The sequence below is a fragment of the Otolemur garnettii genome, unplaced genomic scaffold (assembly GCF_000181295.1).
Source record: "Otolemur garnettii isolate 467f Iridium unplaced genomic scaffold, OtoGar3 scaffold00012, whole genome shotgun sequence".
Lineage (NCBI taxonomy): Eukaryota > Metazoa > Chordata > Mammalia > Primates > Galagidae > Otolemur > Otolemur garnettii.
In genome coordinates, this window is record NW_003852407.1 from 19474542 (window position 1) to 19490034 (window position 15493).

General features: G+C 41.3%; 1 protein-coding gene and 1 pseudogene across 5 annotated transcripts in view; both read left to right on the forward strand.

The window, feature by feature from the left end:
- Positions 1 to 200: 200 nt before the first annotated feature.
- On the forward strand, positions 201 to 1062 carry LOC100954789 (annotated as a pseudogene).
- A 2951-nt stretch (positions 1063 to 4013) lies between these two features.
- Positions 4014 to 15493, forward strand: part of TRAPPC8 (trafficking protein particle complex 8) — an 85661-nt gene continuing 74181 nt past the window's right edge. For 4 of the 5 annotated variants that reach the window (XR_002772040.1, XM_023510213.1, XM_023510215.1 and 1 more), the window contains exons 1-2: positions 4014 to 4509; positions 12740 to 12934. Coding sequence is in view for 4 of the 5 variants with exons in the window: in XM_023510213.1 (XP_023365981.1) it covers positions 4353 to 4509; positions 12740 to 12934 (352 nt within the window). In the remaining variant the exon portion in view is untranslated. The remainder of the gene's footprint in view (positions 4510 to 12739; positions 12935 to 15493) is intronic. The other variant, XM_023510214.1, reaches the window with a different exon arrangement.

Here is a 15493-nt window from a genome sequence, read left to right on the forward strand (position 1 = left end):
ACCTTTACCTGCAGTTAGATGAGCCATTAAATTCCTGTCTTTGGGCACTTTGGTCCTCCTGTTTGTCAGATAGCCATATCCCCGAGGCACCATGCTGAAAGTGAAGGTTGGAATAAAGGGCTTTGGTCCTATTGGGTGCCTAGTCACCAGGGCTGCTTTTAACTCTGGCAAAGTGGATATTGTCACCATCAAGGGCCCCTTCATTGACCAACTACATGGTCTACATGTACCAGTATGATTCCACTCATGATACGTTCTATGGCACAGTCAAGGCTGAGAACAGGAAGCTTGTAATCAATGGAAATTCCATAACCACTTTCCAGGAGCGAGATCCCACCAAAATCAAATGGGGAAAGGCAGGCGCTGACTACATTGTGGAGTCCACTGGCATCTTTACCACCATGGAGAAGGCTAGGGCTCACTTACATGGGAGTGCCAAAAGGGGTCATCATCTCTGCCCCTTCTGCTGATGCCCCCATGTTTATGATGGGTATCAACCACAAGAAGTACAAAAACAGTCTCAGCATTGTCAGCAATGCCTCCTGCACCACCAACTGTTTAGCCCTCTTGGCCAAGATCTTCCATGACCACAGTCCATGCCATCACTGCCACCCAGAAGACTGTGGATGTCCCCTCTGGGAAGTTATGGCATGATGGCCACAGGGCTCTCCAGCACATTATCCTTGCCTCAACTGGCGCAGCCAAGGCTGTGGGCAAAGTCATCCCTGAGCTGAATGGGAAGCTCACTGGCATGGCCTTCTGTGTCCCCACTGCCAATGTGTCGGTCATGGATCTTATCTGCCATCTGGAGAAGGCTGGCAAATATGATGACATCAAGAAGGTGGTGAAGCAGGAATCAGAGGGCTCCCCAAGGGCATCCTGGGCTGTACCGAGCACCAGGTCATCTACTCTGATTTCAACAGTGACACCCATTTTTCCACCTTTGAGGCTGGGGCTAGCATTGCCCTCAATGACCACTTTGTCATTGCCTGGTATGACAATGAATTTGGCTACAGCAATAGGGTGGTGGACCTTATGGCTCACATGGCCTCCAAGGAATAAGAGCACATGGACCACCAGCCCCAATCAAAGCATGAGAAGGGGAAAGAGGCTCTCAGCTGCTGGGGTGCCCCAGCCTACTCAGTCCTCCACCTCACAGTGAATCTTCCCTCCACATAGTTTCCACACCAGACCCCCTGAAGAAAAGGAAGGGGCTAGGGAGCCCCACCTTATCATGTAACATCAATAAAGTTCCCTGTATTCAGCAAAAAAAATTTAAAAAAAATCCCCATCTTTGCTGAGGCTAGGAAACCTTTAATTTCTATTTTGTTTTCACATTGAAAGAATCCTGAGTAAAGATGTGCTTCTATGGCCACAGTTAATATCTCCTTTAAGGGGTTTCCACAGTTCAAATAGTACCTTGTCAAAAGAAAAAAGAGATACTAGGAAATGGTACATCAGGAAAGAAATAGATTTTTTTTTATAATGAAGTTACTCACTGGAAACACTGCATGGATGTGGTGTTAGACTGTTTTATGCAAAATCAATGCATAAAACAAAACCTATTTACTTTTTTTTATTTAGTCATATACACATAGATCATGAATACATTTATGCATATGTGGGGTACAATGTGTTGATTTTTTATACAATCTGACCTGCTTACATCAAACCAATCAACATAGTTTTTGCTTCTTTTACTTGATTATCAAAACCTATTTAGACTCTGCCGTAAAAAGGAATGAAATACTGATTCATATTACAATATGAATGAACCTTGATAACATTTTTCTAAGTGAAAGAAGCCAGACACAAAGGCCCCATATTATATATTCCATTTATATAAAATGTCCAGAATAGGCAAACCTATACAAACAGAAAGTAGGTTAGTAACTTACAAGGAGCTGCAGAGCACAGGAGGGTGGGGAGTAACTGCAAGTAGGTAACAGAATTGTTTTGGGGGTGATGAAAATATTCTGGAATTAGGTGGTAGCAATAATGGTTGCATGACTTTCTGAACATACTGAATTGTGCACTGATTTAAAGGGTGAATTTTATGATATCTGAATTATATCTCAAAAAATCCATTTAGGCTAATTTACCCTCGAAAATCACTCTCAAAGAATCTAATAGCTAGTTTTACTTTCAACCAAAATAAATTTCCTTATACATTTTTTAATTGAGTGTCAGATAAAAGTAGATTTTGCATTTAGGAGTTTGCATTTAGGAGTACTGTTATGAAAGAAATATATCTTATAACTTGAGTCACACTCAGTTAAAGGAGATTCTCACAGTATAAAGGGTAAAGGATTAAGATCAAAAACATTCAGAAGGGGATTATGTGTACCTCTGGGAATATAAGAATAACTTCTAAGAGGTGCTCAGGCACAGAAAACTTTCAGAAAATGAATTTCCAGATCCTTAACTTGCACATTCCATCTTTTTAACTTACTATGTGGCCAAGGCTTCATATCATTGTATCCTATTGTCCTTTCCTATTTCCCATTTCTTAATTTACATGGGAGATGCATACCTCTCACCTGTCATTAATTCTTACCATGGTAAAAATCTCAGGGTGCCAAAACACTGTACATTTTGAGACAGTGATGCTAGGGAAACATCCTTTAATTAAGGCACCATAAAACCATGATAAGAGTAGTGCATTTTTCAATGGGTATGGTCGCTCATCTCTGTAATTCCACCACTTTAAGAAGCCAACCTGGGAGGACTGGTTGAGGTAGGGGTTTAAAACAAACCTTGGCAACACATGGAGGTCCCGTCTTTTTTTTTTTTAAGACAGATAGGCACATAAAGAAACTTTTAAAAAGTGGTGTATTTTTCCTTGCCTTATACTTCGTATTTCTGGCTTGTAATTCAGAAGGAATTCAGGCAACTGAGCGACTCCATAGTAAAATTCCTTTTTTTTTGAGACATCATTCTTGGGTTCAGGACATCTTCCTGCCTCAGCCTTCCAAGCAGCTGGGATCACTGACGCCAGTCAATATGCAGGCTAACTTTTCCGTCTTTAGAAGACGGAGTCTGACTTTTGCTCAGTCTGGTCTCAAACTCCTGAGCTCGAGGGATCTGCCCTCCTCAGCCTCCCAGAGTTGTAGGATTACAGGCTTGAGCCACAGCGCCAGACCAGTAGGGAAATTCTTTTCATTCACTTCTACTTACTTATGGGAACAATCTATAAAAATAAAAACTAGGAATGAAAGCCAGTTCAGAACTCCACCCAGGACATAAATAATGGCTTCGTGTACCTCCACACGAAGTAAACACCCTAGCAGAGTGTAAAAAGGAAGAGGCCCGCAGACGAACAACACGGCCGTCTGCAAGCGCACCCTTTCCTTGCGACTAACGAAAACGCCGCAGCGCAGGAGTTTCCTCCCACAGTCCGGTTAGTTGCAGTACCCACAACAGCATATATTCCATTCTGTTCACTGGTTGAGTCCACCAGTGGCAGTCCATTTCTAAAAGCACGGTATGCTCAAAGGATACAGGTCAACCTCAGCGAAACCCCCAAGCACCTGGCGAGCCGCACACCTTCCGTGAGCAGGTAGGGGCCTCTTGCCACTCCACCAGCGAGCGTGGGAAAAGCGGAGCGCTGGGCAGGAAGCAGCGCGAACAGCCATGTCAGTCACCCACCGCAGCCAGTGAGAGCCTTTGGGGAGCCAAACAGCCCTGGCCTTGGTGGAAAGCGAGCGGGCGCCTCTATCACTATGACAGCATCTACCTCCAGTCCAGTCGGCCCGCAGTCGCACCTGTCTCTGCCCTGCCAAGTAGGGCCGTGAGAACTTGGCCTGCCCCGCAGTTCAGCCAAGCTTTCCTGGCTCCGCCCACAGCCCTTGTGGCCCCGCCCCTCCCAGCAGGGGAGCTTTCGCACACCGCCTCCGACTCCCGCCTCCAAACCGGCTTCCGTCACTCTTCACTTCCCCTTCCTCAGCACGCCTCCCCGGGCCTGCCGCCTACTTTGACACAGTCACGTGAGGGACGCGCGCGGGGGCTGCTGGGAGTAGTACTGCCGGTCGGTCAGAGTTCGGCCTCAACATGGCGGTTCCGGTCAGGCAGTGACCAAGGTTTTGCTTTCCAAAGGGCTAAGGGGCGATTGTCGCCGTCTCCACCTATCGGGGTGGAATGCGAGGACGCGGGGGCGAGCGCTGAGGAGCGGCAGTGACAGGGAGGGGGTCAGTGGTGTGTGCCCTGCGAGCTGAGGCGGCGGCGTCGGTTCCTTCTAATCGTCTCTAGGCTCTAGTGCGGGGCCCCGCCCGGCCGCGGTAGCTGCTGCAGCGGCAGAATCAGCTCTGAAAGTGGGCCTGAGGGCGGACGCCGCCGCTGTCTCTGCCACGGCGATGGCCCAGTGTGTACAATCAGTGCAGGAGCTAATCCCGGACTCCTTCGTTCCCTGTGTCGCCGCGCTGTGCAGCGACGAAGCCGAGCGGCTCACCCGTCTCAATCATCTCAGCTTCGCGGAGCTGCTTAAGCCTTTCTCTCGTCTCACTTCCGAGGGTATGTGATGCCTTTTTCACTGGGTTCCTGCAAAGCAGTGGCCAGGAGAAGGAAGTTGCGGGGGGAAAGGGGAGAGAAGGGCGCTGTTTACGTCCCAGAGCCGGTAGCGTGGCGACTTGGAGTGTGGCCCTCAGGTGGCGTCTGGAGGAGGGCCCCGGAGTGGGGTTGTCAAGCTGGAGCGGTCTTACTTAACCCCCAGTTTCTCCAGGTGCTTTCTGTTTTCCTCGGACTAGCCTGGTTGTTTAGTAATTGGTCTAAGGAAAACTGCGAGCCCCGGAGAAGGGCGTTGAGACTGTTGTCAGCTGCCACTGGGAAGGAATTAGTTGTAGGGCTGATAGGGAGGTGCTGTCTCTCTGACCGACGGGATTTTAAGAGTAAGGAAGACCGGGTTATCTTCCATGAGGTGTTACACTGAACTTTCAAAGTTGTCTTAAATGTTACATTCTTCTGGCGATGAGGCTTATCTCTCTGTAAACTTCTGTTTAGCTATTTTACTTTTTCTTAGGTATAGACTATTTTGCATAGTCTAGATATTTGGAATTATCTAGATTTAGAGAAAAATAAGCTTTACATTGCTTATAAAATAAATAATAGAACTTCAGATGTAGTTTAGTCAATATCTTGCAAACATAGAAAAGTGCAAGTAAAGTTTTTTGTTAAGATCTGTGCAAAATGAGGGGTTTTATGATAAACCTGTATCAAGCAGGCAACTATGATGTTTATTTGGTTATGATAACTTTTCCACAAAACAGTACTGTACCACAAATTTATGAATTTATATGCCACAGGTATTCTTTGGGAGTGTAGCTCTATTACAAGTTTACTTTTGTATTTAAAGTGAAGTTTAGCCTTAACTTTTCGTTTGCTTTAGCCTTTCAACTTCCACTTTAGTCATCAGTTTCAGTTCCAGTGTTGTACAAGGCAACAAAAAGAAAGTGTCCTGTATTATTTTTCTTTTTAGAGACAGGATCTCTGTTATGCAGGGTAAGAAAGTGTCCTGTATTATTTTTCTTTTTAGAGACAGGATCTCTGTTACGCAGGGTGGAGTGAAGTGGCCTGATCATAGCTTGCTATAACCTTGGAAAGCCGATTCTCTTGCCTCAGCCTCCCGTTTAGCTGGAACTACAGGTGCCCACCACAACGCCTGGCTATTTTTTGGTTGCAGTTGTCCTTGTCGTTCAGTTGGCTGGGGCTGGGTTTGAACCCGCCAGCCTTGGTGCATGTGGCTGGCACCATAACCACTGTGCTAAGGGTGCTGAGCCAATTTTTAAATTTTTTTGTAAAGTCTTGATAGGTTCTCTAGGCTTGTCTTGAACTCCTGGACTCAGAAGATCTTCTGGCCCAATTGTTGAGATTATAGATGTGAGCCACCACACCTTGCCAACGTTTTTTTCATTTTTGGTATCTCTCTGCCCGTCATCACAGCCTTTGGCCTACATTCTTAAACTCTTAAAAAAAAAACAAAAAACAGCAGGGTGAGGTGGCTCGCACCTGTAATCCTAGCACTCTGGGAAGCTGAGGTGGGTGGATTGCCTGAGCTCATGGGTTTGAGACCAGCTTGAGCCAGAGCTAGACCTTGTCTCTCAAAGAAATAGCCATGTGTTGTGGCAGATGCCTATAGTCCCAGCTACTCGAGAGGCTGAGGCAAGAGAATCGCTTGAGCCCAAGAGTTTGAGGCTGCTTTGAGTTATGAGCACTCTACCAAGGGTGACAAAGTAAGACTCTGTCTTAAAAAGAAAAAACCCCCAGAACAACAAAACACTTAAGAGCCAGTTTGACTTTGATGTATGTGTTCTTTCTTTCTTTTTTAATAAAGAATAATGGACCAGGCATGGTGGCCAAGTTTCTAATGCTACCATCCTAGTAGTCCATGTATTAATCACTTTAAACTTTAAAATTTACATCAACTCCTGTGTCTCTTTATAAATCAAACAACTCCTTAATCTTCCAGAATTTCATACTGCTCAGGAATCTGACTACTTCACATTTACCATTAGGGATGAAATTCAAAGTCTCCTTCCTAGACTTGAAGGTCCTCCTTAATCTAGGCATTACTGTTCCACACCCCAGGAGGGCATGTTTTCCTGACTGTTCCCCAACCACTCAATCATCATTTATACCTTTTGCCTATACCCTTCTAATTGCTTGTGACCAATTTTTGAGCAGTTGAAATGTTTCTAGTCCAAATTGAGATGTAAGTGTAAAGTGCACTCAAATTTCAAAGACTTAGCAATAAAAAGAATGTAAAATATGACTGATTTTTTTATATTGATATGTTGAAATGGTAATATTTTAGAAATATTGGCTTAAATAAAATTAGACATTTCACTTGTTTCTCTCTCTCTTTTTTTTTACATATATGTGTGTTAGGTTTCCACTTTTTGCCTTCACAAAATTAAAAAGGCTTAAAATTTAATAACAATAACAATGTTTAAGATAAGGACTAGAAACAAAAACCTCGTAAAGAACAAACAAAGATAAATACATTCAGAAAAGAAATCAGATGATTGCTGCATCGAAATATTAAGCAATAATAATAAGGCAAAAAAAGCATTCATATTGTCAAATAAGAGTGTGTCTATTATAGAATGCTTTGACTCTGAGGTTCAGTGTGGAGTCATCAGTTAACTTATTTTTTTTTCCAAAGTCTCAAAAAATAAGTAATATTTATAAATAAAAGTAAAAGATAATTTCAAAAAGCAGATCATGCCAAATCTTATAGACAATAGAAAAAGAAGAAATACTTTAAAATCATTCTACTTAATTTGGATACACCTGATATTAAAATTGGAGAAACTATATTATTATAAAGGGGAAATTACAAACACATTTCGCTTATAAAAGAGGATACAATATCCTACACAGCATATTACCAGGTTCTCTTTACTTTTTTAAATGTGACTATTAAGCATTTTAATTATACACATGGTTTACATTATTTCTTTGGATAGCACTGCTCTTTAGTGTAAATAAGTAATTCTAAATATTACCAGGAGATTAAAAACACAATTATTTCAAGTCATGTTACCTGTTTTATTTTAAATCTTACCCAGATGTAAGTCTGGGGACAAGTTAATGTTTTTGTTTTTGTTTTTTTTCTTTGAGACGAGTCTTACTCTGTCATCCTGGGTAGAGTACTGTGGCGTTACTGTAGCTCATAGCAACCTCAAACTCTTAGGCTTGAGCAATCTTCTTGCCTCAGCCTCCTGAGTAGCTAAGACTACAGGCATGTACACTGTGCTTGGCTAATTTTTTTATTTTTAGTAGAGATGGGGTCTTGCTCTTACTCAGACTGGTCTTGAACTCCTCAGTTTTAGAGATGCACCTCTCTTGGCCTCCCAGAATGCTGGCATTACAGGCCTGAGCCACCTGCCTGGCCCTGGCCAAGTTAACTTTTATATGCCTCAATGTCCTTAAATTCAAAATGGCTATAATAACATAGGTAGGAATCAATAAGGACTGAAAGAGAAGCGCTAGGCTGGAATACGCCTGTAATCCCAGCAGTTTGAGAGGCTGAGGTGAGAGGATCTCTTAAGGCCAGGAGTTTGAGACCAGCCTGGACAAGATAGTAAAACCCCATCACTACAAAAAATAGAAAAATTTAGCCCAGCATGGTAATGTGTGCCTGTTTGTCTCAGCTCTTCTTGAGAAGGGGAGGGAGGATCACCCAGGTGTGATTGTACCACTGCACTTCACTCTGGGCCACATACCATCACCCTGCCTCTAAAAATAAGTAAATGACTGAATGAATGTATGCATGCAGGTATTGGGTATTTTAGGATTATTACTCTTTTTGGTGGGGGGTCAGGTCTTGCTCTGTTGCCTAGGTGGAGTGAAGGGGCATGATCATAGCTCACTTGTTTAGTTTTTTGCTGGTAAATACATTTTGAGGTTCTTTACAAAGATAGCTTTTCTTTATGCAGTGAGGCATGAGTGTATCACTTCGGGCAGTGTAATTTAAGAATATGATTAACTGAAACAAGCTAAAATTTCCTTAGGAGAAAGGAATGTTAAAAAATGACTGGACTCTATTTCTGGCCTGCAAATATGCTGTATTTTAGGATAAAAATTTACCTTGACTACTGAGATAATCTAAGTGGTGTCTAAGTATAGTGCCAAGTATTTTCAGGAGACTTATTTGTAGGTTTTAGTAGCAAAACATACCGTAAGAGCTATACTAAAGAGAGGGATGGATGGCAGAACAAATCTGAGTACTATTCATGTGGAGAGCCTTAAAAATAGAGTTCAGACTTGATGTATTAGGCAGTAAAGAGCCATTTTAGATTGCTTAGATGCTTTTTTTTTTTGAAGACAGAGTTTGTTGCCCAGGCTAGAGTGCAGTGGCATCAGCTTAACTCACAGAAGCCTCAAACTCCTGAGTTCAAGCTATTCTCCTGCCTTAGCTTCCTGAGTAGCTGGAACTACAGGTGCCAGCCACACTGCCTGGCTGACTTTTCCATTTTATTTATTTATTTATTTATTTAGACAGAGTCCCTTGGTAGAGTGCTGTGGCATTACAGCTCACAGCAACCTCAAACTCTTGGGCGTAAGCGATTCTCTTGCCTCAGCCTTCCTAGTAGCTAGGACTACAGGCACCCACCACAATGCTGGGCTGCTTTTTGGTTATAGTTGTCAGGCAGGCCTGGACTGGGTTTGAACCCGCCAGCGCCTGTGTATGTGGCTGGTGCCCTAGCTGCTGAGTTGCAGGAGCTGAGCTCAATTTTTCCATTTTCAGTAGAGATGGGGTATTGATTGTTCTTACTCAAGCTGGTCTCAACTCCTGAGCTTAAGGGATCCTCCCACTGCAGTCTCTGAGAGTGCTAGGATTACAGTCATGAGCCACTGTGCCTAGTCCCTTAGATACATTTTTAAAACTTGAATAGCATTTATGACATTACAATTAAAATGGTTATTATAGATTTTTCTCTCCTTCCCCCATCTTCCCTTCACTCACTTTCTCCTCTCTTCTTTCATATCTTCACCACATTTTCTTCCATCTCTCTAAAATAAAATCAATTTAAAATAAAATGGTTATTATAGGGCCAGGCCTGTTGGCTCAAACCTGTAATCCTAGCTTTCTAGGAGGCTGAGGTGGGTGAATAGCTTGAGCTCACAAGTTTGAGACCAGCCTGAGCAAGAGTGAGGCACTAGCTCTACTAAGGCTGGTCTTGAACTGGTGAGCTCAAGTAATCCACCTGCTTTGGCCTCCCAGAGTGCTAGGATTACAGGTGTGCGCCATAGTGCCTAGCCTTTGAGATTTTCTTTATACAGTTAAGTTTGATATGCTAGGTACAATCATGAACTATACTATTATTTGCAGAATACATTTCATAGAGCACTAGATGTATTAGATACTCTTGGAAAAATATTCACACTCTTAAGTGTGAATATCAGGAAATAAGGGTTGTTGGGGACCATTTCAGAGGCTGCTGCCACACTCAGTACCTCATTTCTGAATTTATCAGGATTACTTAATAAGTGATAAACTCACCCCAAATATAGGGCAAAACTAGAATATAATTTTGTATTAACAGTTAAGAATATCTACAAGTTAACTGGGAATGGTGGCTCACACCTGTAGTCCTAGCACTCTGGGAGGCCAAAGCAGGTGGATTGCTTGAGCTCAGGAGTTCTGAGACCAGCCTGAGCAAGAAAGAAACCCCGTCTCTACTAAAAATAGAAAAACTAGCAAGGTAGTAGCTGGTAGTCCAGCTACATGGGAGCCTGAGGCAAGAGGATTGCTTGAACACAGGAGTTAGAGATTGTTGTGTGCTATGATAACGCCATGGCACTTGACCCAGGGTAACAAAGTGAGACTCTTGTCTCCAAAAAAAACAAAAACAAAAACAAAAACCCAACATCCAAAAGTCATTAAACACCAAAGGGAGAGGGCGGTGCCTGTGGTTCAGTGGGTAGGGCGCTGGCCCCAGCCACATTGCGACAACAACAAAAAAATAGCCAGGCATTCTGTTGGGCGCCTGTAGTCCCACCAGCTACTCGGGAGGCTAAGGCAAGAGAATCACCTAAGTCCAGGAGGGACTGTGAGCTGTGATGCCAAGGCCCTCTACCGGGAGCGATGAAGTGAGATTCTGTCTCTTAGAAAAAAAGGAAAAAAAAAACACTAAAGGGAAGTTTAATGTACATACATTTTCTTATTTGACAGTTATTACTAATTTTAAGGAAAATACTTGTGTAGTGTGTTGTTAAAGATAACAAAAATGTACCATAGTACTTATTGTCTTTTTGTTTCTCTATTACATAAACAGACTAGCTGGGAAGTTTTAACTATGGAGAGAGGCATGTTTGTGTTCATTTACATTAGAAAACAATAATTACAGAAGAATGTAGACAATACAAAAAAATCCAGCTATTACCCAGAATTAATAATTGTTAACTCCTTGTCTTATTTGCTTTTTATTTTTATTTTTGTTCTTTATCAGGGGAAAGTGCGAACGCAGTCCCCTACTACCACAAACTTAATAGAGATATAGTTGATGTTCCCTTTTTACAGTTCCTTAGTCTCTTTTCCTTCCTGTCTTCATGTAGGTAGCCACTATGATAGAATTTGCGTGTTTCTATGCATATATTTTAAATTTACAAGTGCACATATTTGTGTTACATACAGTTATTTAAAAAATATTTTGGAGACTTGGGCTTTTATTTTTTAAATCTATGCTTTTGAGACAGTCTCACTCTGCCACCCTTGTTAGAGTTTGGAGGCATCATAGCTCACAGCAACCCCAAACTCTTGGGCTGAAGTGATCTTCTTGCTTCAGCCTCCCTTGTAGCAGGGACTATAGGCACCCACCATAACACCTGGCAGTTTTTTTGCTCAGGCTGGTCTTGGAATTCCTGAGCTCAAGCAGTCCACCCACTTTAGCCTCCCAGAGTGCTAGGATTATAGGCATGAGCCACCATACCTAGCCTTGAGACATGGGTTTTTAATAAGTTTTAGGAGTCAACAGAGAGAATGCATAAGAAATTTGGGAAGTCTTTATGTGGTGACTTTATTTAAAATATGGGGAGGCTTGAATTTTGACATAAAGCATTTTCCATTGAAAAAAAAGTATCATCTTTTTCTGGGTAGATACCCAGAACCAGTTATCCAAAGTTGCCTTTTATTTATGGATGATGACCTGTGATGCAGTTGTAATGTACCTGCTGATGGTAATACGGTTTCTATCACTTACTGTCAAACATCGTGCTTAGGGCTTTACACTTACAGTGTTTCATGTAAATCCTTAAAATAACCCTTCAAAATAGTTACTAATCACATATAACAGATGAGGAATTTGAAAGACAGAAAAGTGAAAAAAGTTGTTTAGGTAAGCCGGTTGATAAGGGATTTAAATTAAGGCTTGACTCCAGAAACTAGGTTCTTCATTATAATGGACTGCTTTCACTACTGTGAAAATTAATCATCTTGTATGATAATATTTGTCTGTATCTATGGCAGACTATGGGCACTGTCTTCTTGTTGCAATCACTTTGGAACCTATTTTTCTATCCTGAAGCTCTGAACTACTAGTTATAAATGTTGTAGACTGAAGCAAGGTATATAGCAGGGTGGAAGAAGGAGGTATTGGGGTAGAGGAAATCTGGGTATTGATTTTTGTTTGTTTAAACAGACTTTTTAAGACCAGTTTTAGGCACACAGAAAAAATGAATTGAAAGTATAGAGAGTTCCGACATACCTTATACCTCTACACGTGCACAGCATCCCCCACTATCAACATCCCACACCAAAGTAGGCATTGATATTTATGATAATGAAATAAAGGTTGAGAATGCTAGTAGAAGACGAGGGAAAGCAGAAGGACATCCACACGCAGCATTTAATTCCCCTTTCTTTGCCTTTATTGTTCTAGTATTGATACCACAGACCTTGCATTGCTGTGTACCAGCTTTAGTGTGAGATGAGAATTAGAGATTTGGTATGGATGGTGATTGGTTTCTGGTAGCTCTAAACATAGGAGAAATGAAAGGACTTACAGTAGGGAAATTGTGAGCAGTAGCATTATGTGAGAAGGAGGAGTCCTTTGGTTTGTAGATTGTCTAGCTAGTCCTTTTGGCATATAGGGAATGTTTGAAACATTCTGGAAGAATGTTCCACTTGCAATTGCTGATTTCTGATGTGAGCGTCTTTTTGTTTGTAAACCAATAAATAAGTTTGGGTTATTATGCATTGTATGGAATAATTTCAAGTTTTTTCCTTTCTTTTTTTTTAAAGTTCACATGAGAGATCCTAATAATCAACTTCACATAATTAAAAATTTGAAGATAGCAGTAAGCAACATTATCACCCAACCACCTCAGCCTGGAGCCATTCGGAAGCTTTTAAATGATGTTGTTTCTGGCAGTCAGCCTGCAGAAGGATTAGTAGCTAATGTGATTACGGCAGGAGACTATGACCTTAACATCAGTGGTATGTAACAAGTTTTATTATTTTTTTGAATGAAAAATTTTTTTTGTTTAAAAAAGTAATTCTTTGTCTTGGGAGATCATTCAACAAATATTTAAATGCTTATGGAATTCTAGAGCATGGGAATACAATGTTGAAAAATAGTCTCAGGAACTTTGGCTCTTTATTTTATTCCAATACCTAAGGTATTAGGTTATTGAGTATGAAATGTCCGAATACCTAAAGTACTGAGTTTGACAGTTGATATCTCTGAGACATTTCACTTTGACATTTCTTATTTTATTTTTCTTTCTTTCTTTCTTTCTTTTTTTTGAGATGGTCTCACTATGTCACCCTGGGTAGAGTGCTATGGCATCACAGCTCACAGCAACCTCAAACTCTTAGGCTTAAGTGACTCTCTTGCCTCAGCCTCCCAGGTAGCTGGGACTACAGGTGCTCACCACAACACCCTGATATTTTTTGGTTGTTTGGCAGGCTCTGGCTGGATTGGAACCTGCCAGCTCCAGTGTATGTGACTAGTGCCCTAGCTGCTGAGTTACAGGTGCCCAGCCATTTTATTTTTTTAAATGTTTTTTTAATTTTACTTTTCTATTATGAAGGCGCATTGTCATTCTTTCAAATTTTGGCTAAGGTGGTTAATGATTGTGCTACAAGCTGTAGTGGAAGACCAACCATATCAGCCTATGCGTGAAGTGGCAGCAAGGTTTGACATTACTACTCCAGCAATATTGGACCATTTGAAACAGTCCAGCAAGGAGCTGGATAGGTGGGTTCCACATGAATTAAACAGGCATCAGAAGAGAAATTGTCTCAAAGTTTGCCTTTCTTTGTCGTCAAAAAAGGTAAACCATTTTTTTTTTTTTATTAAATCATAGCTGTGTACATTAATGCAATCATGGGGTACAATGTGCTGGTTTCATATACAATTTAAAATATTTTTATCAAACTATTTTCATCAAGCCTTCACGGCATTTTCTTAGTTACTGTGTTAAGACATTTATGTTCTACACTTAGTAAATTTTACATTTACCCTTATAAGATGCACCATAGGTCCCACCTATGCATATGTCCCACCAATACCCTCCCTCTACCCATCCTCTCCTCCCCTCCCCAGGTAAACCATTTCTGTATGGTATTATTATGTTGCATGGTATTATCATGTGTAATGAAAAATGAATTCTTTTTGGCAAGTGCAAGTGTTTAGCATAATGGTTAAAGATGACATGGTGAAACACAGTCTAAAACCAAATATTCATCAGTAAAACACTAGTGGTGTCTGTTTGGTGGTCCAGTGCTGGTATTATCCACCACAGCTTCATGAAACCTGGTCAGTTGACATTGATTGTCAATTGCAGCCAATTGGATGAAATGATGAGAGTACTTGGGTTAAGCAGCCGAGATTAGGCAGTAAACACGGGCCAATCTTCTTGCAAAAATATGCTCAAACACATGTCACACAGAGATTGGTCAATAGAGATAGGCCAGTCCTCTTACAAGAATACACTCAACCATATGTCACACAAACAGTGCTGCTTAAACTTAAAGGTGGAAGCTCAGACTAGAAGCTGGACTTGGAAACTCTGTCATCCACTGAATTCATCAGACCTTGCTCCTAACTGATACTTCTCCAGGCTTTGGACAATTTCTTGCATGGAAAAATATTTAATTCTCAACAAGGTGTGGAAACTGCCTTTTGTGATTTCATCACAGACTCTCCAGGCTTATTTGCTGCTGACATAAACAAGCTACCATCAAGATAGAAAAACTGTGTTAGTAGTTTGGCACTTACTTTGATTAATTGTACTGCTTCCTTTTTGAGATATCAAAAACTAAACTTTTGATTTGAAATCAGACATTCCATATTTAATGACCCTATAATGCCTAGACCATACAAGTAATAAGTATTTGTTGAATGAAAGAACAAATGAAGAAAGTAGATAAAAATAATATTTTCTTTTGTGACATAAATAATATAAGTAAAAAACATTAAGTTTATTATATTTTTATCTTGCTTAGTGTTAAGTGGAGGAAATGTTTATAAAATATGTATAAATATATAGTCTTTTATGAGTGCTTCTTAATCTGGTTAAATGATATATGTTTTTATAACAAGATTGGTAGGTGTAATTATGTATTAATTTGTAAAGTGAGTTAGCAGGCCTGGCTTTGTGGCTTACGCCTGTAATCTCAGAACTTTGGAAGGCAGAGGATAGCTGAGGCCAGGAGTTTGAGACTAGGCTGGGGAACATATGGAGACCCCCGTCTCTACAAACCCCTTCCCCCAAAACAGCCAGGTATGGTCAGACATGCCTGTGGTCCCAGCTACTAGGAAGGCTAAAGTGAGAGGATTACTTGAGTGTAGCGGTTGGGGATTGCAGTGAGCCACTGCATTCTGGCCTGGGTGACAGAGCAAGACTCCATCTCTTTAAAAAACAAAACAAAACAAAACTTAGAAGTATTTGGTGTAACTCTTTTATAGTATTAATTGAAGGACATGGGATAGATTTTTTTTTTTTTTTTTTGCAGTTTTTGGCCAGGGCTGGGTTTGAACCCACCACCTCC